The sequence below is a fragment of the Alligator mississippiensis genome, chromosome 5, assembly GCF_030867095.1.
Source record: "Alligator mississippiensis isolate rAllMis1 chromosome 5, rAllMis1, whole genome shotgun sequence".
Classification (NCBI taxonomy): Eukaryota; Metazoa; Chordata; order Crocodylia; family Alligatoridae; genus Alligator; species Alligator mississippiensis.
The window spans coordinates 137364834-137386372 of record NC_081828.1 but is presented as its reverse complement, the minus strand read 5'-3'; the positions used below and the strand labels follow the sequence as shown (position 1 = coordinate 137386372).

The window sequence follows — 21539 nt, the reverse complement described above, 5'->3', positions numbered from 1 at the left end:
GTTGAGTGGGTATTAATTGGAAATGTTATCAAGTTCAGAGGGTTTATCTCCATTAAAGTCCTTTAGCTTGACTAATTCATTGCCAATTAACCTGAAGCCAAAAACATTTGTGATGACTAGACAGTTTAAATGTTTGGTCCAGAACAGAGCCTAATTGTAAAACTTACAAATGCTTGTGTCCTGGAGTAAACATATGGATTGTCCACCCCAACCTTTGCAAATATGGTATTTCCTTGTAACCATGAATTTACTTCAGTTACTTAAGATACAACCTCTTGTGTAGACAAACTTGAGAGACAACATTCATTTGGTCTTGGAATTGTCTCCGTTTAGGTGTTCTAACAGGGCTACAGGGAAACGATGCAAAAGGAGACATGCCTCTGTACGGCACTCCCTTGGAAGAACCAATAACTATTTAATGTTAAATTCATAGAGTCCTGGAAGCAAACAAGAGCGTGCCTCTAGAGCCTGAGAGGTTGCATTTTAGTCCTAGCTTCAATACACTTCTATGCCCTTTACATCAAATAGCCATCATTAAAGAAGAGAAATACCCCTGGCAGTAGGGACTGGAATTCAGGACATGTAGTGTCCCACTGACTGTGGTTATGAGAGTGCCTTAATCACTAAGGTGCAAGGACATGCTCCATCATGCTTGCCTACCTTTTGGCCCTGTGACACTTGCATTTTTGGTTCTCCAGTTGCACAGCTTCTTTAACAGGAGGAGTGAAGAGTACTCCTACCCACCCTACTCCCACCATTAACATTTTTGAACTGAGCTGAATGTTCAGTGTGAGGCCACCCTGCTTAGAGCACATATAGTACAATGTGCTCGGCCGAGATTCTCCTGAGCAAACCCCTGTGATGTGCCTCTGTAGCTGATTTTGACGCTTTTGTCTCTCTGCTTTACTTGAGAGTGGCTGTTAGGGATAACTGTGAAGCAGCATCACAAGATGTGACCAGGAGCAGATGGGTGGGTTGTGTTTGGGACATACTGGGCATGTCTACACGTGCATTTACGCTGGCTTAAATTTACTGCTCAGTAAGTGGGAATAAGCCGACATCTACACATGCAGGTGTTCAAGCAAATTAACGCTATATATGGACTGACTTGGAACTAAAATTAGTCCCATGACAGTCCACACACACAGTGTTACACGGGCGTTACTGCGCAGTAACTAATCTGGCATATATTTGATACCTTCATGATGTAGGCATCAAATTTATGTTCAAGTTAGCATAAGTCATTACATTTACTGCACAGTACAGGTGTGCATGTGTAGATGCATGCCTGTACTGCACAGTAATATCGGTTGCAGTAAATATGCATGTGTAGATGCACCCACTGTTTTGGGGGTATAAATATTATGCCCTTATACACCTCCCTAGTCCATACAGGATCACCGTAGTTAGATGCCTAGGTGATAAAACTGGAAACCTACATACAGCAGCCAAGAATTCTCCATTTCATGAGACCCCATAGAAGTCAGAGCTTGCATGGTGCAAAGGTTATCCCTCAGGCCTCCAGCAGGGAACATTCAGTTGTAATCACTCTGGGGCAAGGACCAGCTTGTAATTAAATGTGTGTAGTTCTTAATTGGCTTGTGCTGGTTGAGTAGCTTACTATGGATCCACGGGTGTGAGTTTGAGACCATGTCTAAGGCTCCCCTAGCTATAAACAGGTTATTCAGGCTAGTTTGAAAAACGTGCTACCTACATCTTTCCTTTGTGTGCCAATGGCTACAGAAACCAGTGTGCCTTAACTGCAATGGGCATTCTTAGGCTCATCTTTGACATTTTCTTTGAATATGCCTAGCACAATGTAGCTGATCTCTGACTGGAGTCTCTCATATCAGGTGCAATACAAATAAAAAACCATCATCATCATCATGAGAAATGTATGGTTTAGACAAAACTCAGTTTTATGCAGTAGAGTTCATCTTGGAGGGACAGGAAATCTTCACTAGGACAAGTAGGATGCAAAGGTCCAGAGTCGCATTTGCAATTGTCTTTGTGTTTGTTTGATTTGGTTCAATAGTTGTATGCAAATACATAAATAAAGTATTATTTTATTTCACTTGCTGAGCTCTGCTGGGAGCAATCCAAACAGTCTCTCATCTGCCAGGGCCTTGGAACTAGCCAGGGCCCTCCAAGAAAGGGAAGAAACAGTTGACCCAATAAGGGTCTAAACCAGGTTGGCTGAGAGATGCTGATTTCAGCATCTTTCTTAGGAATCCTGAGTTAAGAGTTCCTGTGAAGTGTGAGCCTCATTCCAGCAAAACATCTGAGCAAGAGCGAAAGGTTTGGTACTGCCTTAGGCTTATTCCACATGAAAATCATCAGCTCTAGGTACCGCAAGCTTAAGTTGTTCCTACAGAGGTGCATCTATCTAGTCCATTGCTTCATGCAGCTGAATACAGCAGTAACAATGTTTTGTTTTCCATCTGTTCCTCTGTATTTTCTGTGTGTCTGCTGCATGTCTTCTGTTGCAAACTTATTTTTCTGCTGTTAGTCACATTAACCTGGTCTCTGCAGCTTTCTCCCTAAAATGATGTGAAATGATGACATCAACTTCATTTCATAACAGGAAATTCTGTCAGACCTCCTTTCTCAATATACCTCTCAATTCAGATCATATCCCGGACTGAATATGAATCATGCTTTACAATTAGAAAACCTGTTTGAACTCATTAACCACATATTGTACTAGTTAAGTCCCACAAACCATTCAACACCCTAGTTACACAATTAAGACTGGGCAACATAATGTTGGCCTTAAATTCTGCTGTCAGTCCCACGCATAAGAATTTGGAGTATTACATTGAAATCTGACATGTGCAATTATGGAAGAAATGTGTGGTTGTGCCTGTATTTAGCACCTTTGGTTTTGCTTATTTTCTTTTTTAAAACTGCTTTTTATTTTTGCCACGTTCAAATTGGAAAGTATGTCCAAAGTCAAGGCTGAGGAGAAGTCCAGCAGTATATTAATGTAATCAAAAGAAAGCAATATACACCTTTTGCTTAACACTGATCTTCTCCTTAGCACAGTATAGATATCACATACACAGACATAATGATAGATTCAGGAAGAGTTAAGTAAACCAGCAATTAAAATTGCTCAGCCCCAAACAAAAAGGGAGCATTGAGGAAGCTATAGCACTGCTTATCAATTTTCCAAATGTACTCCAAGCTATGTGATTTTTTTTTCCCTGCTATTCTGTTTAGCAAATGTCTGTTTTGTTTTTTATAAAAAAACAAGGTAGAATTCTTTGCTAGTGGAACTGTGATGATTCTTGATTTTGATTTTCATGGGCATGTGTAGATGAAACAGAGGCCCTAAATTGAAGCGGTGGGTTTTTAAAAACACTGCTTCAATTTAGGGCCCTTTAAACCCCCGTGTCATGCACACACCCAAACTTACCTGCCTCCCCAGCAGTGGGGAAGGGAAGTCAAGCTGTTGGTGGGAGGAGTGGTCCCTGGGTTGCAGGGGTGGGGGGGAGGGAGGGAGCTGGTGCTTCCCTCTCCAGCAGCTCTCCCCCCCCCGAGATGGTACCTGCCTGCAGGCACCTGGCTTGAACACTCCTGGGGGACCCCGCAGCCGCAGAGGGATCCCATGCAGCTCAGGCAGGCAGGCAGGCTCCAGGGAAAAAAAAGATCAGGCTTGCTGCTTTCTTAGGCAGAGCCTGCTTTGCCAGGCAGCCTGCAGGGCTTCCTACTGAGCCCTTGAGCTGCACAGAGCCCAGTGCTTCACTCCACAGCTAGAGGACAGCAAACTGCGCCCCAAGTCATTTAAGGCACATTATACCACTGAATTTGCTACAGGAGCTGGAATTATTGCCGCTGACGCATGCAAACACCAACACCATTAAAGCGGTGCAAAAGCATTTAACCCGCTTTAAAGTGTCATGCACACATGCCCCTCGTTTCGTCTACACACGGAACATTGCACCAGTGTAAATCAGTCATGAACTCTGTTGATGCAAGCTGTGCAAGTGGGAGCAGAATTGAGCATTGTGTCTTTAAATATTGATCTGTCAGTCAACCAATTATGTGCTAATCATTTTAAAGGACAAGTGATTAATTGTTTCCTTTAGGAGTTTTAACTAAATCAGAATTCTAAAAGTTAGGGAATGGACCGCAGGCATGTATTGTAATTTAACTTTTAGTTGTGTGTTTTCATCTGTAGCTTTAAAAAAAAAATGTTTGCTTGATAAATATTTGTTCAGGTTGAAAGGGTAAGCCATAGGCAACCTCAACAAGCAACTGGAAACAGAATATGAAACATTTGAACTGTGTACTATAAATAAACTGTGACATGGCAAATGCTACTGATATCATCCATACCAAAATACAGACTGCTTTGCCCCACACCATTATTTTGGCTTGACTCACATTGGCTTTGGTTGCTTGAGCAATAGCAATAAACCTGACAGTACTTATACAGGTTAATGTCAACACTGAAGTGTAGAGATTCAAGTTATAAATGCTTCATATAATACAACACATTGTGGTGTCAAAAATCCACTTGTAAGCAGCAGAATATGTCTAGAATGGCAGGATGTAAAAAAAAAGTAGGTCATCATTAACCAAGCCAGCAGGTAACCAAAAATACATCTGGTAGGGTCTTAAATTTCTCATAGAGAATGTACATGTTAAGGAGCAGTTTCCCATCAGCCCAAAGACAGAAGCAAATGAATACATAAAGGCACAAAGATTTTGCTAAAGGCGAAGAATTTCTCATTCAAGCTGAAATCAATGGGTGTGAGGTTACCATACAGGTAACTTAAATCCATTTCCATGTTGTCTTCTTTTTAAAGGCTACTTGTAAAGATGCACATCAACAAATTATTTTCTCAACAAGTAAAATCATTCTTAATTGTAACATACCTAGCAAATGGACTCAGTGCCACTCAGCTCGTGTTTAAAAGCATGAAGATAATTGTTGTGGTAAAATCCAACATTTAATTTACCTGGTGAGGTCACATTATCTCTGCCATGTGGTAGAAAGTGAATCCTGGATGGCCCAGAGAGGACAGCTAGTGAACTTTTAGCATCCTGGAAGTAGATATATCCTCCCTTAACAGAGTTACAGTTAAGGGGACTGAGAAGCATAAACAGCAAGAGCCTGATGCAAAGCTTGTTCAAGTAGATGGAAAGACTCAAATTATATTCACTTGGTTTTGGATGAACCCAGAAGAGAAGTCAGGAGTGGTGGACTCAGACTAAAAGTATGACTTTGGATTTCAAATGCCAAATTGTTAAAGGCATTTGGTTGGATCCAGGAATGTAAATAAAACCCTTCACAAAAAGCAGTATCATTTCCAAAGTTCAGATTCAGATTTAAGTTTTTAAATGCCTCTAGTTTCAGAGTTAATTGGAGTAGGGTTTTGGTTTAGTCCTGTCTCTGGGACTACAGCTGGGGTCCTTAAAAGTTTGAGGATCTTAGCACCGGGATATCAAATCACCCCTATCACCTAATGGGATGGTGACAGTGGACTGTTTCTTGAATTTGGGGAGAAAAGAATCACTCCTATCTACCATCTCAGCTCTGATGGGGCACAGCTCTTTTTTATCTTGATTTACATGAATAGCTTTTAGATAATTCCAGTGTTTCCATTCAGTAGCCACTTATATATTGAATCCCAGCCATATCTGTCCACTTCCTGTCTTGTTGGTCCAATGTTAGACAGTGAGCTCTTCAAAGCAGGCAGCCTGTCCTCCTACATTTGTGGACACTGACATCTGGAGCCACTACCAGAATACAAATAATGAATTGTGATGAAAAAAAATATGTGCAAATAGCTGGCTTAAGTCACTGTTATTCAGAAGAATCCTATTTATTTTTCAGGGTACATGCAAATTGTGAAAGCTTTACAGATTTTCATATAAGTGTATTTTTCATCCCCAAACTGCATTATTCATTATTTGCCATTTTTCTCCTGTTCAAAAAAGTAACCTAATCATCTTCTCAGAACAAAATGCCACATGGCCTGTATCAGGGGCTGGCAACTGGCCTGCGGGCCAGATCCTCTATTTCTCCATTATTTGGTCTTTTACTTGAGGTATTTAAGTTATAATTCTGAAAATAAACTTGGTAACTAATTTCATCAGTCCAGAAAAAAAGGGTTAATATTGGCCTCAAAGGTTATCTTTAAAATTATTTGAATAGTTGGGGTTTTGCTTTGTAGGTTTTTGGTGGTGTCAAGGGATGTCAATTTTTTTTTTCCTTTGCAGGGTACACACATGCACATGTGTGTGTTAAGTATGAGCTTTTTCTGCGTTCAAAAGACTTCGATAGCAACCACCACCACAAAATACCCCACTTGCACAATTGTGCATTTGTCCTTGGAGTAGTATCACACCAGAAAAAGTATAGCTCAATTTTTTTTTCAAAGACACTGCAAGCTTCTAACAGGAGAAATTCAAATAGAAACCTTTTCTCAACAAAATCTATCATTTTTCATATCCACTGGTATCTAAATTATTCAATCTAGGTCTTTTAAAAGTTAATGCTTAATCAAAGGTAACATTTGGTTCAGCTTTTTTCAAACTATTTCTAACATATGCGATTGGCAAAGAGGTAGAAGTGTACGTAAACCATGAAAACTACCTGCTACTGAAATGGAAAACAGTGGATCTGATCATTAACTGGGATAAATTGCCTGAGGTTCACTGAAGTCAGTGGAGTTAGGATTATTTATTTCATCTGAAGATGTGACCCATTTGTTCAATAAAACTCAAGCAAGTCGTTTCCTTTTTTTCCAACTGGTGACTTGTCATAAAAGAAGTATGTGTAAATAAGTTATTCAAAAGAAAATGATGATTTATTCTTGAGAAAAGCAAGAATTTTTGTGGGTTATATCTTTTATTGGACCAACTGAATGGATGGGACAAGGCTAGACAAGCTTTCAATGCAAGGCATTCTTCATCAGGTCTGACTTATTCTTGATATATTTTTAACATTATAGCCGATATATTTTAACAAGTCATTTTGCAAAGCATTTAAAAAAACAGTACTCTGTTATCCCATTAAACTATATAATCCAAAGTGACATTCTAAGTAAAACATTGTTATTGTTATCATTATATTATTAATAGTGTTATTTTTAATACTAGTAATAATTAATAAATGGTAAGAACAACAACTCTGTCCATCTTGTGTCTGATTCAAGGCTTAAAAATAAAAGTAATTAACCACAAAGATCTAAACTAGTTGAAACACTGTATAGAAAGCACCTTTAAATAGCTTCCTAAGATACAAAGACTCTACCTAATTTAATAGAATTTTGTGGGAGATAAAGGGCATTTCTGGAACTGAGAGAGTTGCTGGATGGTTAACCCCTGTCTCTATCCTCCACGCATGTTATCCTTCCAATTTGAAATAAGAGAAAATAGTCACTTACTAGAAGATGTTGTATCTTGACGGAATATAATCGCCCTTCTTTCAAAGGATGTCTGGAACAGCGGATAGTCATGTATTTATAGGTGTTTTAGGCAATGACATTTCTTGTTATTTTCTTTTCACCCAAAGCAACACTTTGTGGATTTGCTATATCTTTATTTCTGGGTAAAGCCTTTTAAGGTAGATTTTTCTGGGATGTAGTGAAAAAAGAGACTGTTGTGTAAATTTTGAAATGGCTTTCTTTGTGTTCTTAAGGGGTCTTGCAAGAAATATCTGTTATGGTCCAGGTCACAAATGCTAGTTCTAGTGAAGTGGATAGATTTTCTGAGATTGAATTATTGTTGAAAATAATTAGCACAACATGTTCTGCCCTCTTTACCATTTCTCAGTTTTTTATCATTTGCAAATGGATTGTGATAGTTAATGATGAGTACTTCATTTTCCACATTTGACCTGTTTTGATTAGTTTTGATCAGACTTGTAAATTGCATGTTTCCTGTGATTGTGAGCTTCCTGCAGTTTTTTTGTTCTTTATTCTGAGAACTTTGTAACACCTCATTGTTGGAGGCCAAAGCTGGTTCAGTATGTTGAAAATTGCAATTTTGGCACTTTTATCAAAAACAGACATCAAATGTGCTAAAGATTACTGGAAAGAAGAAATTTATAAGTGGTTCTTCACGTTTACTTGGGTTAGGAAAAATAAATGGACTTATATTGTGACATGAGAGATTTCAGCTGAACATTAGGAAATCTTTCACTGGCAATCATGTAAACATAGGGAAGTTGTGGAATTTCCCATACTGAAGGTGTTTAAAAGCAGGTAGGACAAACATCTGTCAAGAATATATTTGTTGGTGGTCCCTCGAAGTCAGGGATGATATCAGTCAAGCTTGATGGGTCCTCAGGTGACTGAGGAGCCCAATTCTGGATGCACACGTTCTTTGGCAATGGGAGTATGTTGTTGCGTGGGGGAGTGGGATTCATAGCCCTGGGTTGGTCTCCTTCTCCTTCCTTCACCGCCGCTATTCCATCTCAGTATCGAGTTGTTGGGCCTCGAAGTTGAGCAAGCCTTGGTGGATCAGGTGGCACCATGCCGAACGTTCAGCAGCTTGTTCCTCCCAGCCGTTGGTGTTGATGCCTCCATGCTTAAGGGCAACCTTGAGCGTGTCTTTGTACCCATTTCCTTTGGCCACCCTTTGAATGTTGGCCAACAGAGAGCTGGGAGAAGAGAATCTGGTGAGGGAGGCAGTTCTTGGACATCCAGATGCAGTGGCCCATCCATCAGAGTTGATTTCTCAAAAGCGAGGCTTTGATGCTGGTTGATGCAGCTTCGTGAAGGACGCTCGCACTGGTCCGGCAGTCCTCCCATTTGATCCCCAGGATTCGATGCAAGCACCGCTAGAATGCATTAAGTAAAGCAGGAACATGGACTAGATGGCCTTTCAAGGTCCTTTTCAGCCCCATTTTCTGTGATTCTGTGAGTGTGATGTTCAAAAGCAATCATATTGCAAATGGGCAGGCAGAGAAATACTGCTGACTTGTGAGGGGAAGACCTAACTTCGTTCAGCTAATTTTATGGAGCTGATAACAAACACTGCCACCTAGTGAGGTTAAGCATGAACACAGGACTAAAATGTTTCTTAAGTTAAATTCAGGGAACTCTCATAAAGTGGATGGGTGCTTGTACATATGATGGAATTTAATCCTCATTTAATGAAAATGGTTTATTAAATTTAAAATAGTTTATTTTAAAACATTGTGTCAATATTTGCACGTGATAGCCTTTACAACAAATTAAGCCTGATGTGCAAGTCCCAGTAAATTCCAGCAGGGGGAGCTGCATACCAATCCATCCCACTGCTGTCTTCGGTACTGAATTATAGCAGGGGGCACATTTAAACCACTAATTCCCTCCCTTACCCCTGAAACGGCCCTGAAAGTCCCCCACACCTGAAGTCAGGGATCCCCACACTAAGCTGTGGTCATCACCTCCCCCACCCACCCCTAAACCCCCAAACCAGATGGACTCCCATGCCTATCCACTTATGAAAAAAAACGCCACATCTGGAAGGAACTGTATGAATTTTAATCCTTATTTCAAGTTTTAAACAACTTTTCCATAACACTTATATGATTTATTAAAAATAAAACCCCACAGCCATTATAAAAAACCCAATATAAAAATACAGTATGTATAAAAATAAATTTACAGTATAAAAAGTAATAAGAAATGTAAAAATACAGCAGTTTTCATTTTATGCTTAAATAAAAAAGTAAATAAATAAAGTGCTGTAAAAAATAAATAACTACTAAAACATATATTAACTGTATTATATTCATGTTCACACCATTTATACTATATACTGTTCACACTATTTATACTCTATTACTATTTCTAATCTATTTACATATCTATTTCTAGATGTATTCTACTCTATCTTCATATCTGCATATCTACCGGCCATCTCTATTCTACTCTATCTACATATCTACACATCTACACATCTGTTTACTGGGCTGTGTGAAGCTTCAGTCCCTGATTCAATTCAGCAGAGATTTGGCCCGATTTGGTGGCCAAATCTCCAAATTCGTATCAAATCAGAGAACGCTTTAATCTCTCCACACCAAATTGGAACCCTCTGAATCAATTTGGAGAGATTTGGAAAGACTCGGAGATTTGGCCATAGACACAGCTTTAAATGTTTTTTCTACTTACCTCTAGGTACCACGCAGCTCATGAATGCTGCGATGCTGGGGTGCATGGAGTGTCCCACAGAAGTATGGGGGGCTTCCCAGTGTGCTCAGCAGCAGACCTGGAAGTGGACCAGTCCACTTTCAGGTCCACCAGGGAGCATGCAGGGGCCCCTCACCCCCACAGCTCAGTGACTGGTGCCTCCTGGGTCGGGGGTGGGGGGCAACTGGGGTCCATGTGCGGCTGATCGCTGAGCCAGGGAGGCGCAGGGGGGCCCCCCAGCGCACTTCTTGATGGACCCAGAATTGGACCGGAAGTACTTCCAGTCCACTTCCAGGTTCGCCGCTGAGCATGTGGAGGGCCCCCCGCACTCCTGTGACACACTCCATGTGCCCCAGCATCACAGCGATCATGAGCCGTGTCTGCTACCTCAGGGTATGTAGAAAAACTTTTAAAGCTGAGTCTGTAACCAAATTGCTGATTCTCTGAATCGGCGTTGAATCTTCACATTCGGATTCGGCCGAATCAAATCAGGGACAGTGATCCAAATCAATTAATTGAATCACTGCCGCCGATTCGAGCCGAATCCAAATTGAATAGGGCCTGCTTCACACACCCCTACTATCTACATACTCTATCTACATATCTATTCTAGTCTATTCTATCTGTAATGTTTCTAACTCTATTCTATAGCTGTGTCTATCTTCTATCTTCTGATTCACTTTCTTCTTCATCCTTCTGCTGTATCTCTAATCTTCTAAGTGGCCTGTAGGAAAAGAAAGAAGGAAGAGGGAGTTTTGGCCCATACTCCCAAAACCACCTATTTCACCTCCCTCCTACTGGCTACAAAGTACACTACAAAGTCTCTGGTGAGAGATTTTTTAAATTACCGATATATGACCCGGGGTGCAGCGTATCCCAGGCAACAGGTCTGGCACACAGTGTCCACTGTGTGCCAGGTTCCTGGAATGCAAATATAAGAAATAGGAAAGTTACCCTGAAATATTAAAGTATCAACATGTGCCAAGGCACACTCCCCCAGTTGCAAGCTTATCAGTGGCTGCAATCCTGTGGCAGCTGCTTGTCCTGGGTGCTGGGCACTGAGGGGGCAGAGGGACCAATTTTTGCCTGGTATAAAAAAGTAGCTCCAGTGGAGAGTAGCTCCACTGGAGCTACTAGTCTTGAATTTTGACTATCAACTTATTTGAGTAGAAGGAAGAACAACTCTGCAAAAAAGGTGAGACTTTGCCTAAGGGCTTAAACTCTGCTGGGTGCATCTACATGTACTGTTAGCGCAATGCAATAAACTGTGTGGGAGCTAGCTGCTTCTGGGTGCAGCATTTACACGTGTATCTGGGACTGCAGCAGTCTGAGCCAGGACAGAGCAGCCCTGGGATGGCAGGGAGCCCAGGGGTGGTGGTATTGGGCAGCAGAGGGGCTGTCTGGGGCATGAGGGTGGTACAGTGCAGGGCTAGGTGGGAGACAGCTCCCTCACTTTTGCACCCTTGTGCCCCAGCCAGCCCCAGTCACCATCTACATGTATGTTTTGGCAGAGTAAATTATTCTGCCATACGATAGTACTATATCTGTGACAGTACTATCGTATGGTGGAGTTAATTTACTGCTCCCTAATATTGGCATATGTATAGACAGTAACACATTACTGCAGAGCTAATTAGTCAACTCCACAGTAAAGTGCACATGTAGATGTACCCATTGTGTCTAATATAGGGAGTAAGATATCAGGTTACTTCCTTGACATTGAGTGAAGCAGAAGTTTAGGAAGTTGGCTCCCATCCCAGTCCAAAGCCAAGTGCACCATGGCAGTGGTGGTAGCAAAGAAGCTTTTCTTCTCTTCTGCCATTGTGTCTTCAAAATGCTGTCTGGCAGAACTGTTCTGGGTGGTGAACAACCTGGTAAATCTTTCTTGTCCCCATCCATAAATTCAGTCATCCACAGTCTGCTGTGATGAGTTTGCCACTAGCCTCGCAGACAAAATTGTGGCTTGGGGGCCACCAGTTCAGCTGAAGAGTCTGAGTTTGGGATTGCAGAAGCTCAGTCTTGTCTGGTTCATATTGATCAGTTTCTATTGCTTTTGGCCATTGATGCATAGGATGTTGTTGGTAGAGTGTGGGTGACCAGCTGTGAACTCCACCTGTGCCCATACTGGCTTGTAAAAGCCAGCCTTGAAAGGATGAGGCCACTGCTGGTGGGGGTTGTTAGTGCCTCCTTTTGGGAGGGAAGGGTGCCAAAGATTTTTAATTTGACAGTTGTTGAGCCCCTGGTAACAAACTGCCTTTTGACACTGATCCCCACCAGCTAGCTACTGCCCCATTTCCAGCCTTTCTGAGGGAGGTCATTGAACAGGTAATTGCCTGACAGCTTACAGGTGATATCTGGCTGCAATCAGATTCCTTGACCCCTATCAATCTAGCTTTCATCCTGGGTATAGTGTGACGATTGCATTTGTGACTTTACAATCTTCCCCCTGGTATAACTCGGAGATCAGTTAACTCAGAGAACAGAGGAAACTGTACTCTGTTGATCCAAGTAGATCTTTCAGCAGTCTTTGATATAGTTGACCAAGAAGTGCTGATAACACATTTGTGTGACCTGGTGGGTGTTCACGGAGCTGGTCTTAATTGATTCCACTCTCTCCTAGCAGGGAGATCCTAGAGGGTGATGACAAAAAAGTGCCTGTCATCTTCTGTGAGGTTGCCTGGGGCTCTGTCCTGTTGCCCATCTTGTTCAAAGTGTATCTGAGGGCATGGGGCAAGACTGTACAGCTTTTTGGAGTGAGGCGCCATCAGTATGCTGATGATGATGATCACAACCAGCTATCTTGCTCCCTTTCATCCAACCCAGGACCTGCAGTCTCGATCCTTACCAAGTTCCTGTCTGCAACTGGGGATTGGGTATAGATGAACCAGTTGAAGCTGAATTGAAACCAAACACAGGTTGAAATAGGCAGGTGGTGGTTGGCAGACCTGGGGTGCCATGACTTGGGGTGGATAGAGACACATCATTGGTCAGGTTCTTCCTCCCCTTGCCACTCAGGTTTGCAGTCTCTTAGGGTATTCTTTGCTGCACCTGGATTCATAAGTTGTGGCAGTGCCTAGGAGCACCCGTCACCAGCTCCATCTGGTGAGAAGGCTGTGACCTTTTCTTTCAGATTTCAGACTCATCCACACTTTCATAACCTAAAGTCTAAATGGTCTGGGCCCTACACGCTGAAGGAACTGCTTCTCCCTTATGGTCCATTGCAGTCCCTAAGGTCAGCCAAGAACAACCTCCTGCAAGTACCATCGCTGTGCCAAGTCCACCTGGCAACAATGCATGGGGGGGGTCATTCTCCATTGTTGCTCCTCAGCTCCTTCCCTCTTGAGGCCTGTCAGAGCCCAATCACAGATATGATTCAGAAGCTCTGTAAGGCCTTCCTGTTTGGGCAGGCATTTAGCAAATAAAAACTATGTAAAGATATTGTTTAGAGGGATTCGGTTTTATTTTGATATTCTAGTTGCCTTTTAATTTGTTTTGTTCTCTTGTTCGTTTTTGTTCAGTGAAAATACATAAGAGGTCATTCTCAGCAGTTGCTACTCTGCTTTGAATCTCTTTCCCCTCAAGGCTCATCAGAGCCCAAACCGAGACATCTTCCAGAAACATTATAAGACCTTCTTATTTAGGCAGGCTTTTAGTAGGTGGGGTATTGTTTGGGGAATTGGTTTTTCACTTACTATTTTAACATTTTGGGGGGTTGTAATGGACTTTGTTTCAACTGCAAGCCACCAGAGCCCTTTTTGGGGGAGGGAGGTGTAGGGGAGAGGGCGGGTATGAGAATATTACATTGAGCAGCTTTCTTACTCCTAGACTTTACCCTGCCCCCAGCATTTCCCCTATAGTAAAGTCCTATAGAATATAATACAACTTTTCCAGGACTTTTGGAATTGGTTTATAGAGCATACCAGGAAGGTCTAAATCCTTGCTGTACAATTCCATTGCTGTGTTCAAGAAAAACGTCTTGCAAGCAACATGCTCTGTTAAATGATTTTAGTTTGCAGCTGGGTTTCTAAAGAGCCCTGTTAGTTTCATGAATATGAAAATCTGTAATACAACTTTTCCAGAAGTATCTCAGCCTAGCTGGCCCTGTTTTGGTGCAATCTCATGTGGAACAAAGGCAAGCTAAATGCTGCCTTGTATAGCAGGAACTGGTGTGTGTGTGTTCCAGCTTCCATGTCCTTCAGAGGGGTATGTGCTGTATAGAGAGACAGCTTTTTCAATCTGATTTTTCCCATAAGCACCCTGCCTCCCTTCAAACCTCAGCCATAAAACTTACATATTACTCCAGCATGTATGATGAAAGCAGAGGATTTGTTGCCATACAGCCATAGTTCCCTGCATCTTCAAAACATGGGGCAAACATAAGCTAACTGACTACACAATTGAATGTTTTCATGACCAAGTCTTAAGTTGGAAAAGGAAAGCTGTGATACAGGGATAGCAGGAGGAACTTAACTGGTATCAGTAGAGATTTGTCTGTACACTGATAAACCCCATGTTTACTAGGGGTGTGAGAAACGGCCCGTATTCGATTCAGATTTGGCCTGAATTGGGGACAGTGATTTGATTCATTGATTCAGATCACTGTGCCTGGTTCGATTTGGCCGAATCTGAATCTGAAGATTCAATGTGCCCCACCATTGCAGCATTCATGAGCCCCTGCTACCTAGAGGTATGTAGAAAAAACGTTTAAAGCTGTCTCTATGTCCGAATCGCCGAATCTTTCTGAATTGATTCTAGGGGTTCCGATTCAATTCGGAGAGATTAAAGGGTCCTCTGATTCAGTTCAGATTTGGAGATTTGGCCACCGAATTGGGCTGAATCTCCGCCAAATTGAATCAGGGACTAAAGCTTCGCACAGCCCTAATGTCTACCACTAAATCTTAAGCTATGTGGGACCTATGACATTCCACTGATATGTTATAAACATGTCCTTAGAGCAGGGATGGGCAAAATGCGGCCCACAGGCCAGATGAGGCCTGCCAGCCCCTTCTATCCGGTCCATGGGGCCCCTAAAAAATTTAGAAAATTAATATTTATCTGCCCCTGGCTGCCTGTCATGTGGCCCTCAATGGCTTGCCAAAACTCAGTAAGCAGCCCTCCGTCCTAAATAATTGCCTGCCGCTGCCTTAGAGGCCTTACCGTACTTACTAGTGTACTTAGTCTTGTGTAGACATTTGCAGACAGTGGGTGTAAGTCTCAGCCTCAGTAACTCCCTTCATTTCACTTTACTCTACTTATCTTTTGACTTCCATAGAATCAGGCAACTCAATGTATTGCCCCTCTCTGCGAGGTTCCATGCTGTTCCTGAAGGGAGAGGTCTCATGGTTGAGGCATTCAAATAGGACTTATATCAGAGAACAGTTTCTAGGTTTATCAGATGATTCCTGTGCCTCCATCTTTTCCCTGAAATATGGTACTAGCTCTCTTTCTCTTACCACTTGCTCTTCTGTTCCACCTAGATAGCAGGTTCTGTGAGGCAGGAACTGTCTCAGGCTATATGGCTGTACAGTGGTTAGCATGATGAGGTTTGAGTCTGGGTTGGGATTTTTGGGTGCTACTAAAATGCAAAGAATACATATAATTGAATTTAGCCCCAGGGCAACTGAAATAAAACTTTTGGAGGGATACAAGCATTTAAGATGTAGGTATGATTGCTTGTCTTTGCTTTATATTATTTCAGAGATTATTAAATAACAGTGTTTTTCTTTTCTGCCATAGAAACAGCATGTATAATTCATCGACCTTTGATGAATCAGAAGAATTGCAAATGGCCCAAGATGCTGAGACGTGCTTGCTGAAGTCAGGAGAACTGATGTAAGCAGAGCAGCTTGTTACTACCTGGTTTAAAAAATAAAGGTCAAATCAGATCTGGGACATTTGAGCACAAGTCTCATTGCCCTCGGTGTGACTTAATTCATCTGTATCTGACAGCTGAATTTGGCCTGTGGAGAAATATAATAGTTAAATAATGAAGTAGTAGTCATCTCTGTTGTCCCATTCTGATTTTGCAATGCCCAGGTGCACATGGGAGGTAAAAAAAGAGAGAATCAGCTTGCTATCCTGTCTGCCCAACTGCTTTCCCATTATTACTGCAGTCCTGGGGTAGGTGTCCAGGGTTCCAGTAGAGGAGGGTGGAGAGAGTGTTGCATTAGTCCATTTTGTTTGGTGGGGGAAGGGGTTTATTTTCCATCTCCTCGTTGCAGTCAATGTCTTTTATCCTTTTTAGTCTGCACATATCACAGTATGAGCTGAACTTTCAGTTCAGTCTCAGCCCAATTTTATGTGTGTGCACAACCCCCCCAACACACACACACCCTCGGCAACATACTAACTAAGGTTTTTGCATGCAGTTATGCTACTTTGATGCCCTGTTGATAATAGGGTTTGTATGCACAAAACCCAGGATCTTGGAACTCACCTGTGGCAGTCTATGTAGAAAAGTTGGCTCAATTGTGAGTTGAATGACAGTTAAATGATTTGGTCTGTGCAGGGCCCTTGTTGCTACCAGGCAACAGAGGATGAATAATAGACTGCTGCTTAAAATTAAAGAGTGGTTGGGAAAGTTAGGTAGTTGATTCATCTAGAGCAGGGGTGCTCTAGTCTTGGCCCGTGGAGCCATGTCATCCAGTCCCCTGGACTCCCCATGGATCGGAAAATTTGGTGGCATGGGAGTAGTGACCAATAACACTGCCACCCCTCCCCTGCATCCAAATTTCCAATCCCTGTGCCGCAATAGCTGGGGCCATTGCCACGTGGCCACATCAAGCCTGGGCTGAACTGTTGCTTTGCAGCTGGATCAGACCCAGGCTGGGTTGTTGCCATGTGGCTGGATCAGGCTGGGCCTGGGCCATTGTCACACAGCTGGATCAGACTCCAGCCATGCCTGCCTTGCTTGCTAGATTGGGCCTTCACTGTGCCTGCCCCATATGCTGCATTGGGCCCACCTTCTGAATGCAGCCCACAGACAAACCTGGCGCTACCCATCCAGTCCACAGGGCAAAAAGCTTGGGCACTACCAATCTAGAGTGTAAGTACTAATATTACCAGTAAAGCTGAACTAAGGCTAAAAATGCAGTGTTCAGCTTGGCCTGGTTACAGTTGTTAAAATTTAGCAATTGGCACTAGATACCACACAGTCATGACTGAGAAACCACAGGCTTCCCCATCTTCAGAATATGAAATAACACCATTATCATTTGTGGTATGAGTCTGCAACTGTTTTCTTGAGTTGGCAGCCAATGACCTATTGCTAGGCTTGGCAGAATTCAATTTTTATTTTTTTTTATCATTTTGACAGCTAAAATCAGTGTTTATTTTTAAGCATTTCTTTTGATTTTTAGCTATTTACATTTTCAGGATTGCGCAAAATCGGATGTGGGTGCAGACAAGTTAGTAATGACAGTATACTGTTAAAAGCTTTGTAAAATCACGTCAAAATATAAAAAGTAAATATCCATAAATCAGTAAATCATACCTGTTTTAAATCATTCTGTTCATTCATCATCGGGGAAGAGCCAGCTGGGCAGGAATCGGAAGAGGTGGACGAACACGGGGAGAGGTGGCAGCCACCCTTGCATCATGTGTTTAACGTGGCCAGGCAGCATTTCCCCCTCCTCCCCTTTGGGTAGGGGTTTGTTTAAGCAGCCTGTTTCCTCCTTCCAGTCCACTTCTACACCTGTGAATGAGCAGCTAATTGTTTAATTGATGAGTCATTAGGCTGCCCATTGTTTTCCTTTTTAACCCCTCTACCCTCTGTCCCTCCATCCGTCTTTCTTCACTGTTCAGTAACAAGGGTAAGGGCTCCCTGTTACAGTCCTCTTTCTGTACATTTCTGTTATTACCAGTGGACATATTTTTTGGTCAGTCTGTAAGGGAGAGGTGAACTCACCATTTATTGATAAAAAAGGAATCCTGCTAAGCCTACCTATTACTGGGTATCATAATACTAGGATCACAGAGTTCTTTCATTAGCAGTAACATGAGGGACGGGCAACTGGGGCACCAGCCCTGACACTACTGCTGTCAGCCTAGCCCCGGCTGCAGCTGGCCCAGCCCCTGCCACCCAGGGCATAGAGTGTAGTAGTTATGCCTCTGTTGGGTCAGAGGTAATTTCTCCTGATTTTACTGCCAGCTGAGAATCTAACTGTTACCATGAAGTATATCATTAGAGTAAGATCATTTGACCAAAGCATTAAAGGGTCCTGAAGAAAATTAAGTTTTAATCCCAGGATCCAGCCTGCATGACTTTTTACAGTGTGTCTTCAGGTTAAGTGCCCCAAAACTCCCAGGAGAGGGAGCACTGTGCAACATGAATAGAACTGCTGCTCACATCTGCCCAAGTCAGTAAATTTGTCCGTTCCCTCAGTGCTAATTTCTCAATAAGAAGGATGTTTCTTCCTAAAAAAGGCAGCAGAGGGCAGCAGAGTCTTCTTTGTCAGGGCATTTTTTGTTAAACACTTTACAGCAGTGGCAGGCAATTATTTCAGGTGGAGGGCCGCTTACTATATTTCAGCAAGCCATAGAGGGCCACATGACAGGCAGCCGGGGGCAGATATATATTAATTTTCTAAACTTTTTAGGGGCCCCGCGGGCTGGATAGAATGGCCTGGCGGGCCGCATCTGACCCGTGGGCCGCATTTTGCCCACCCCTGCTTTACAGGCATGTCTATACCACTTCCCTAGTGTGTTTGGGATGCCTGCCAAAAAGCAGAGCCCACCTGCTCCCTCCATAAATGAAGTGATGAAGCTACACTGAGGTCACACTCCACTGCCACTCCCAAGTCTACCAAAGACAGAGAGCTCAAGAAGGCCAGTGGGGAAGGTAGAGCACCCCCCAGGCTAGCTAAGTCTCCTCTGGCATTTATACACATACCTTTGCCTGCTCCGACACACCGGAAATCCAGCACGTCGGAGCAGATATCGCATGCATTTGTATAATGGCAAAATGCTCATCAAGGTTGAGAAAATGGCAGCAGTCCCCTTTTGAACTAAAACACTTTTGATGTATTTTAGTTCAAAAGCAAGCCAATGCCATTTTCTCAGCGCTGACACACATTTCGCCATTTATATAAATGCATGTGCCACAGCGCTGGGTGCTTTAAAAGTGCCCAGTGCTGCAACGCAAGCATATGTACAAATTCCCCGCATTTCTGTGTTTGGTAGAGGTGGAGTGGAAGAGCGTGTCCATGCCCCTCAGTGGTGGTCTCAAGAGCACCTTCAAAAAGGTATAGATATACTTTAAATTGGGCACTAGCTTACTACGAAAACCTATTTTTAGGTCTCTGTACCAGTCAGTGTTACTTTTTACTGTTATGGAATAAGTGAGTGATTGAAACAAAGCTAGCACAAAGTATGGGATTGTGATCTGCTTTAAGGTTCTTGCTTTCATCCAAAGTTGGATTACTGTATCCCATAGATACACCTCTAAGATACTGAGGAGCCTTGATCAAGAAAAGGAAAATAAATAGTTGCTGTATATTATTCACACCATCTTCGCAATCAAACTTGACCCTTCAGGTTACTAATTTTTTTGTTTTGTTTTGGTTCCCCCCACAGGATAAAATTACCCATTACAGTGGAAGAGATAGCAAATTTTGGAGAAGACAGTAGAGAGCTGTTCATTAAGTCCAGCACCTACAGCGTCATTCCCATCACTGTTAAAGAGACTGGCCTTACAATAAGCTGGCTGTTTTCTTCAGACCCAAAAAGCATCTCATTCAGTGTCATTTACCAAGAATCAGAAGAGGCAACATTGGATCAGTGCAAAGTAAGGCAATTATTTGATGATGGGGTTTTTTACCCCTCTCTGAGATAACTGGAAAATTGTGCTGTGAAACTGACTGACTGACTACAACAACCAACAAATCTTCTTTTAAGGGCTTCAGAAAGTGGCACGTGTTGTTATATCACTGTAGTAACCTGTATAAAAGTCTCAGGCTGTCTCATCAAGAGAAGCTTTCCTTGTCCAAAGTATATTATGCTGCTCCTGTAAAGGTGTCCTTTAATTACTTAATGTTGCCCAACAAGACATGTTCTCTTGATCTCTGAGAGGAGAAACAGAAGAAATAGGTTGTCATTGCACTGGATGGCATTATACATCCTAATGTTAGTATTTAAAATAAGTACATTGTCACTAAGTACAATGCATAAGTACAATGCATAAGTACAGTGCCTCTCAAGCCAGTCCAGAGAGGTGATACTCCCCCTCTATGTGACTTTGGTCAGGCCGCAGTTGGGGTACTGTGTCCAGTACTGGGCACCACACTTCAAAAGGGATGTGGCCAGCCTGGAGAGAGTTCAGAGGAGGGCCACCCGCTTGGTGAGAGGGCAGCAGGACAGGCCCTACGAGCAGAGACTGAAGGACCTGAACCTGTTCAGCCTCAGCAAGAGGAGGCTGAGGGGGGACCTGGTGGCTGCCTACAAACTTATCAGGGGGGATCAACAGCAAATAGGCAGAGCTCTTTTATCTGCAGCACCACCTGGGGTGACGAGGAATAATGGTAATAAGCTGATGGAGAATAGGTTTAGGTTAGAGATCAGAAGGCAATATTTTACAGTTAGGGTGGCCAAAATCTGGAACCAACTTCCCAGGGAAGTGTTCCTCACCCCTACCTTGGGCAAATTCAAGAGGAGGTTGGACGATCACCTGTCTGGGGTCTTGTGAACCCAGCATTCATTCCTGCCTGTGGCAGGGGGTCAGGCTAGATGACCTGTTCAGGTCCCTCCTGACCCTAGCTACTATGAAACTGTGAAACTAAGATGAAGAATTAGTTCCATTAGGTCAAACCTTCAAGTCTCTCTTGGGTTTATCTCATTTTTTCCTTAATATTTATCTCTTAATAAATGTACTTGTAAATAACATAGGCCTTGAATCCTGCAAGGCCTGGAACAAAAGGCAATGATTTGTAAGTCTGATTAGTTGATGGCACGATTCACACCCTAAATATTAGGGTGAACGGGGGCCAGAAGGCCCAAAATCTTGTAGTAACAAGCCCAGAGACCCACACTGCAATCCTCATTCACAGTGCTCACATCTACATTATGAATGAGGGTGTATTTATTTTTAACTAGCCCATATTAAAAGTTCAGTGAAGACAAGGCAGTTGTAATTTTTACCCATGTTAGGAGAAAAACCAAATCTGTGTCTTCACTGTGAAAAATAGGTGTCTTGTTATAATGAGAGTTAGCTCACATTACCTGTCACAATGTAAAATCCTCGCAGCGACAACCCATAGTAATTCTTAACCTTGGTGCATCTAATTAAGATTAACTCTACTTGATGGGGCATGGGGTTAAGTTTGACTAGCTACATGAAATGAAAACTTAACTGTGCCTTGTCTCATGTAGGATTTCACATGGTTATGACACGATTGTTGTCTCATTGTAAAA

At 42.6% G+C, this 21539-nt stretch overlaps 1 protein-coding gene across 3 annotated transcripts in view; it reads left to right on the top strand.

The window, feature by feature from the left end:
• The window catches only part of FYCO1 (FYVE and coiled-coil domain autophagy adaptor 1), a 79056-nt gene that overhangs the window by 50017 nt on the left and 7500 nt on the right, over positions 1 to 21539 (top strand). For all 3 annotated transcript variants that reach the window (XM_006261946.4, XM_019483530.2, XM_019483528.2), the window contains exons 15-16: positions 15870 to 15965; positions 19707 to 19917. In XM_006261946.4, coding sequence (XP_006262008.2) covers positions 15870 to 15965; positions 19707 to 19917 — 307 coding nt within the window. The remainder of the gene's footprint in view (positions 1 to 15869; positions 15966 to 19706; positions 19918 to 21539) is intronic.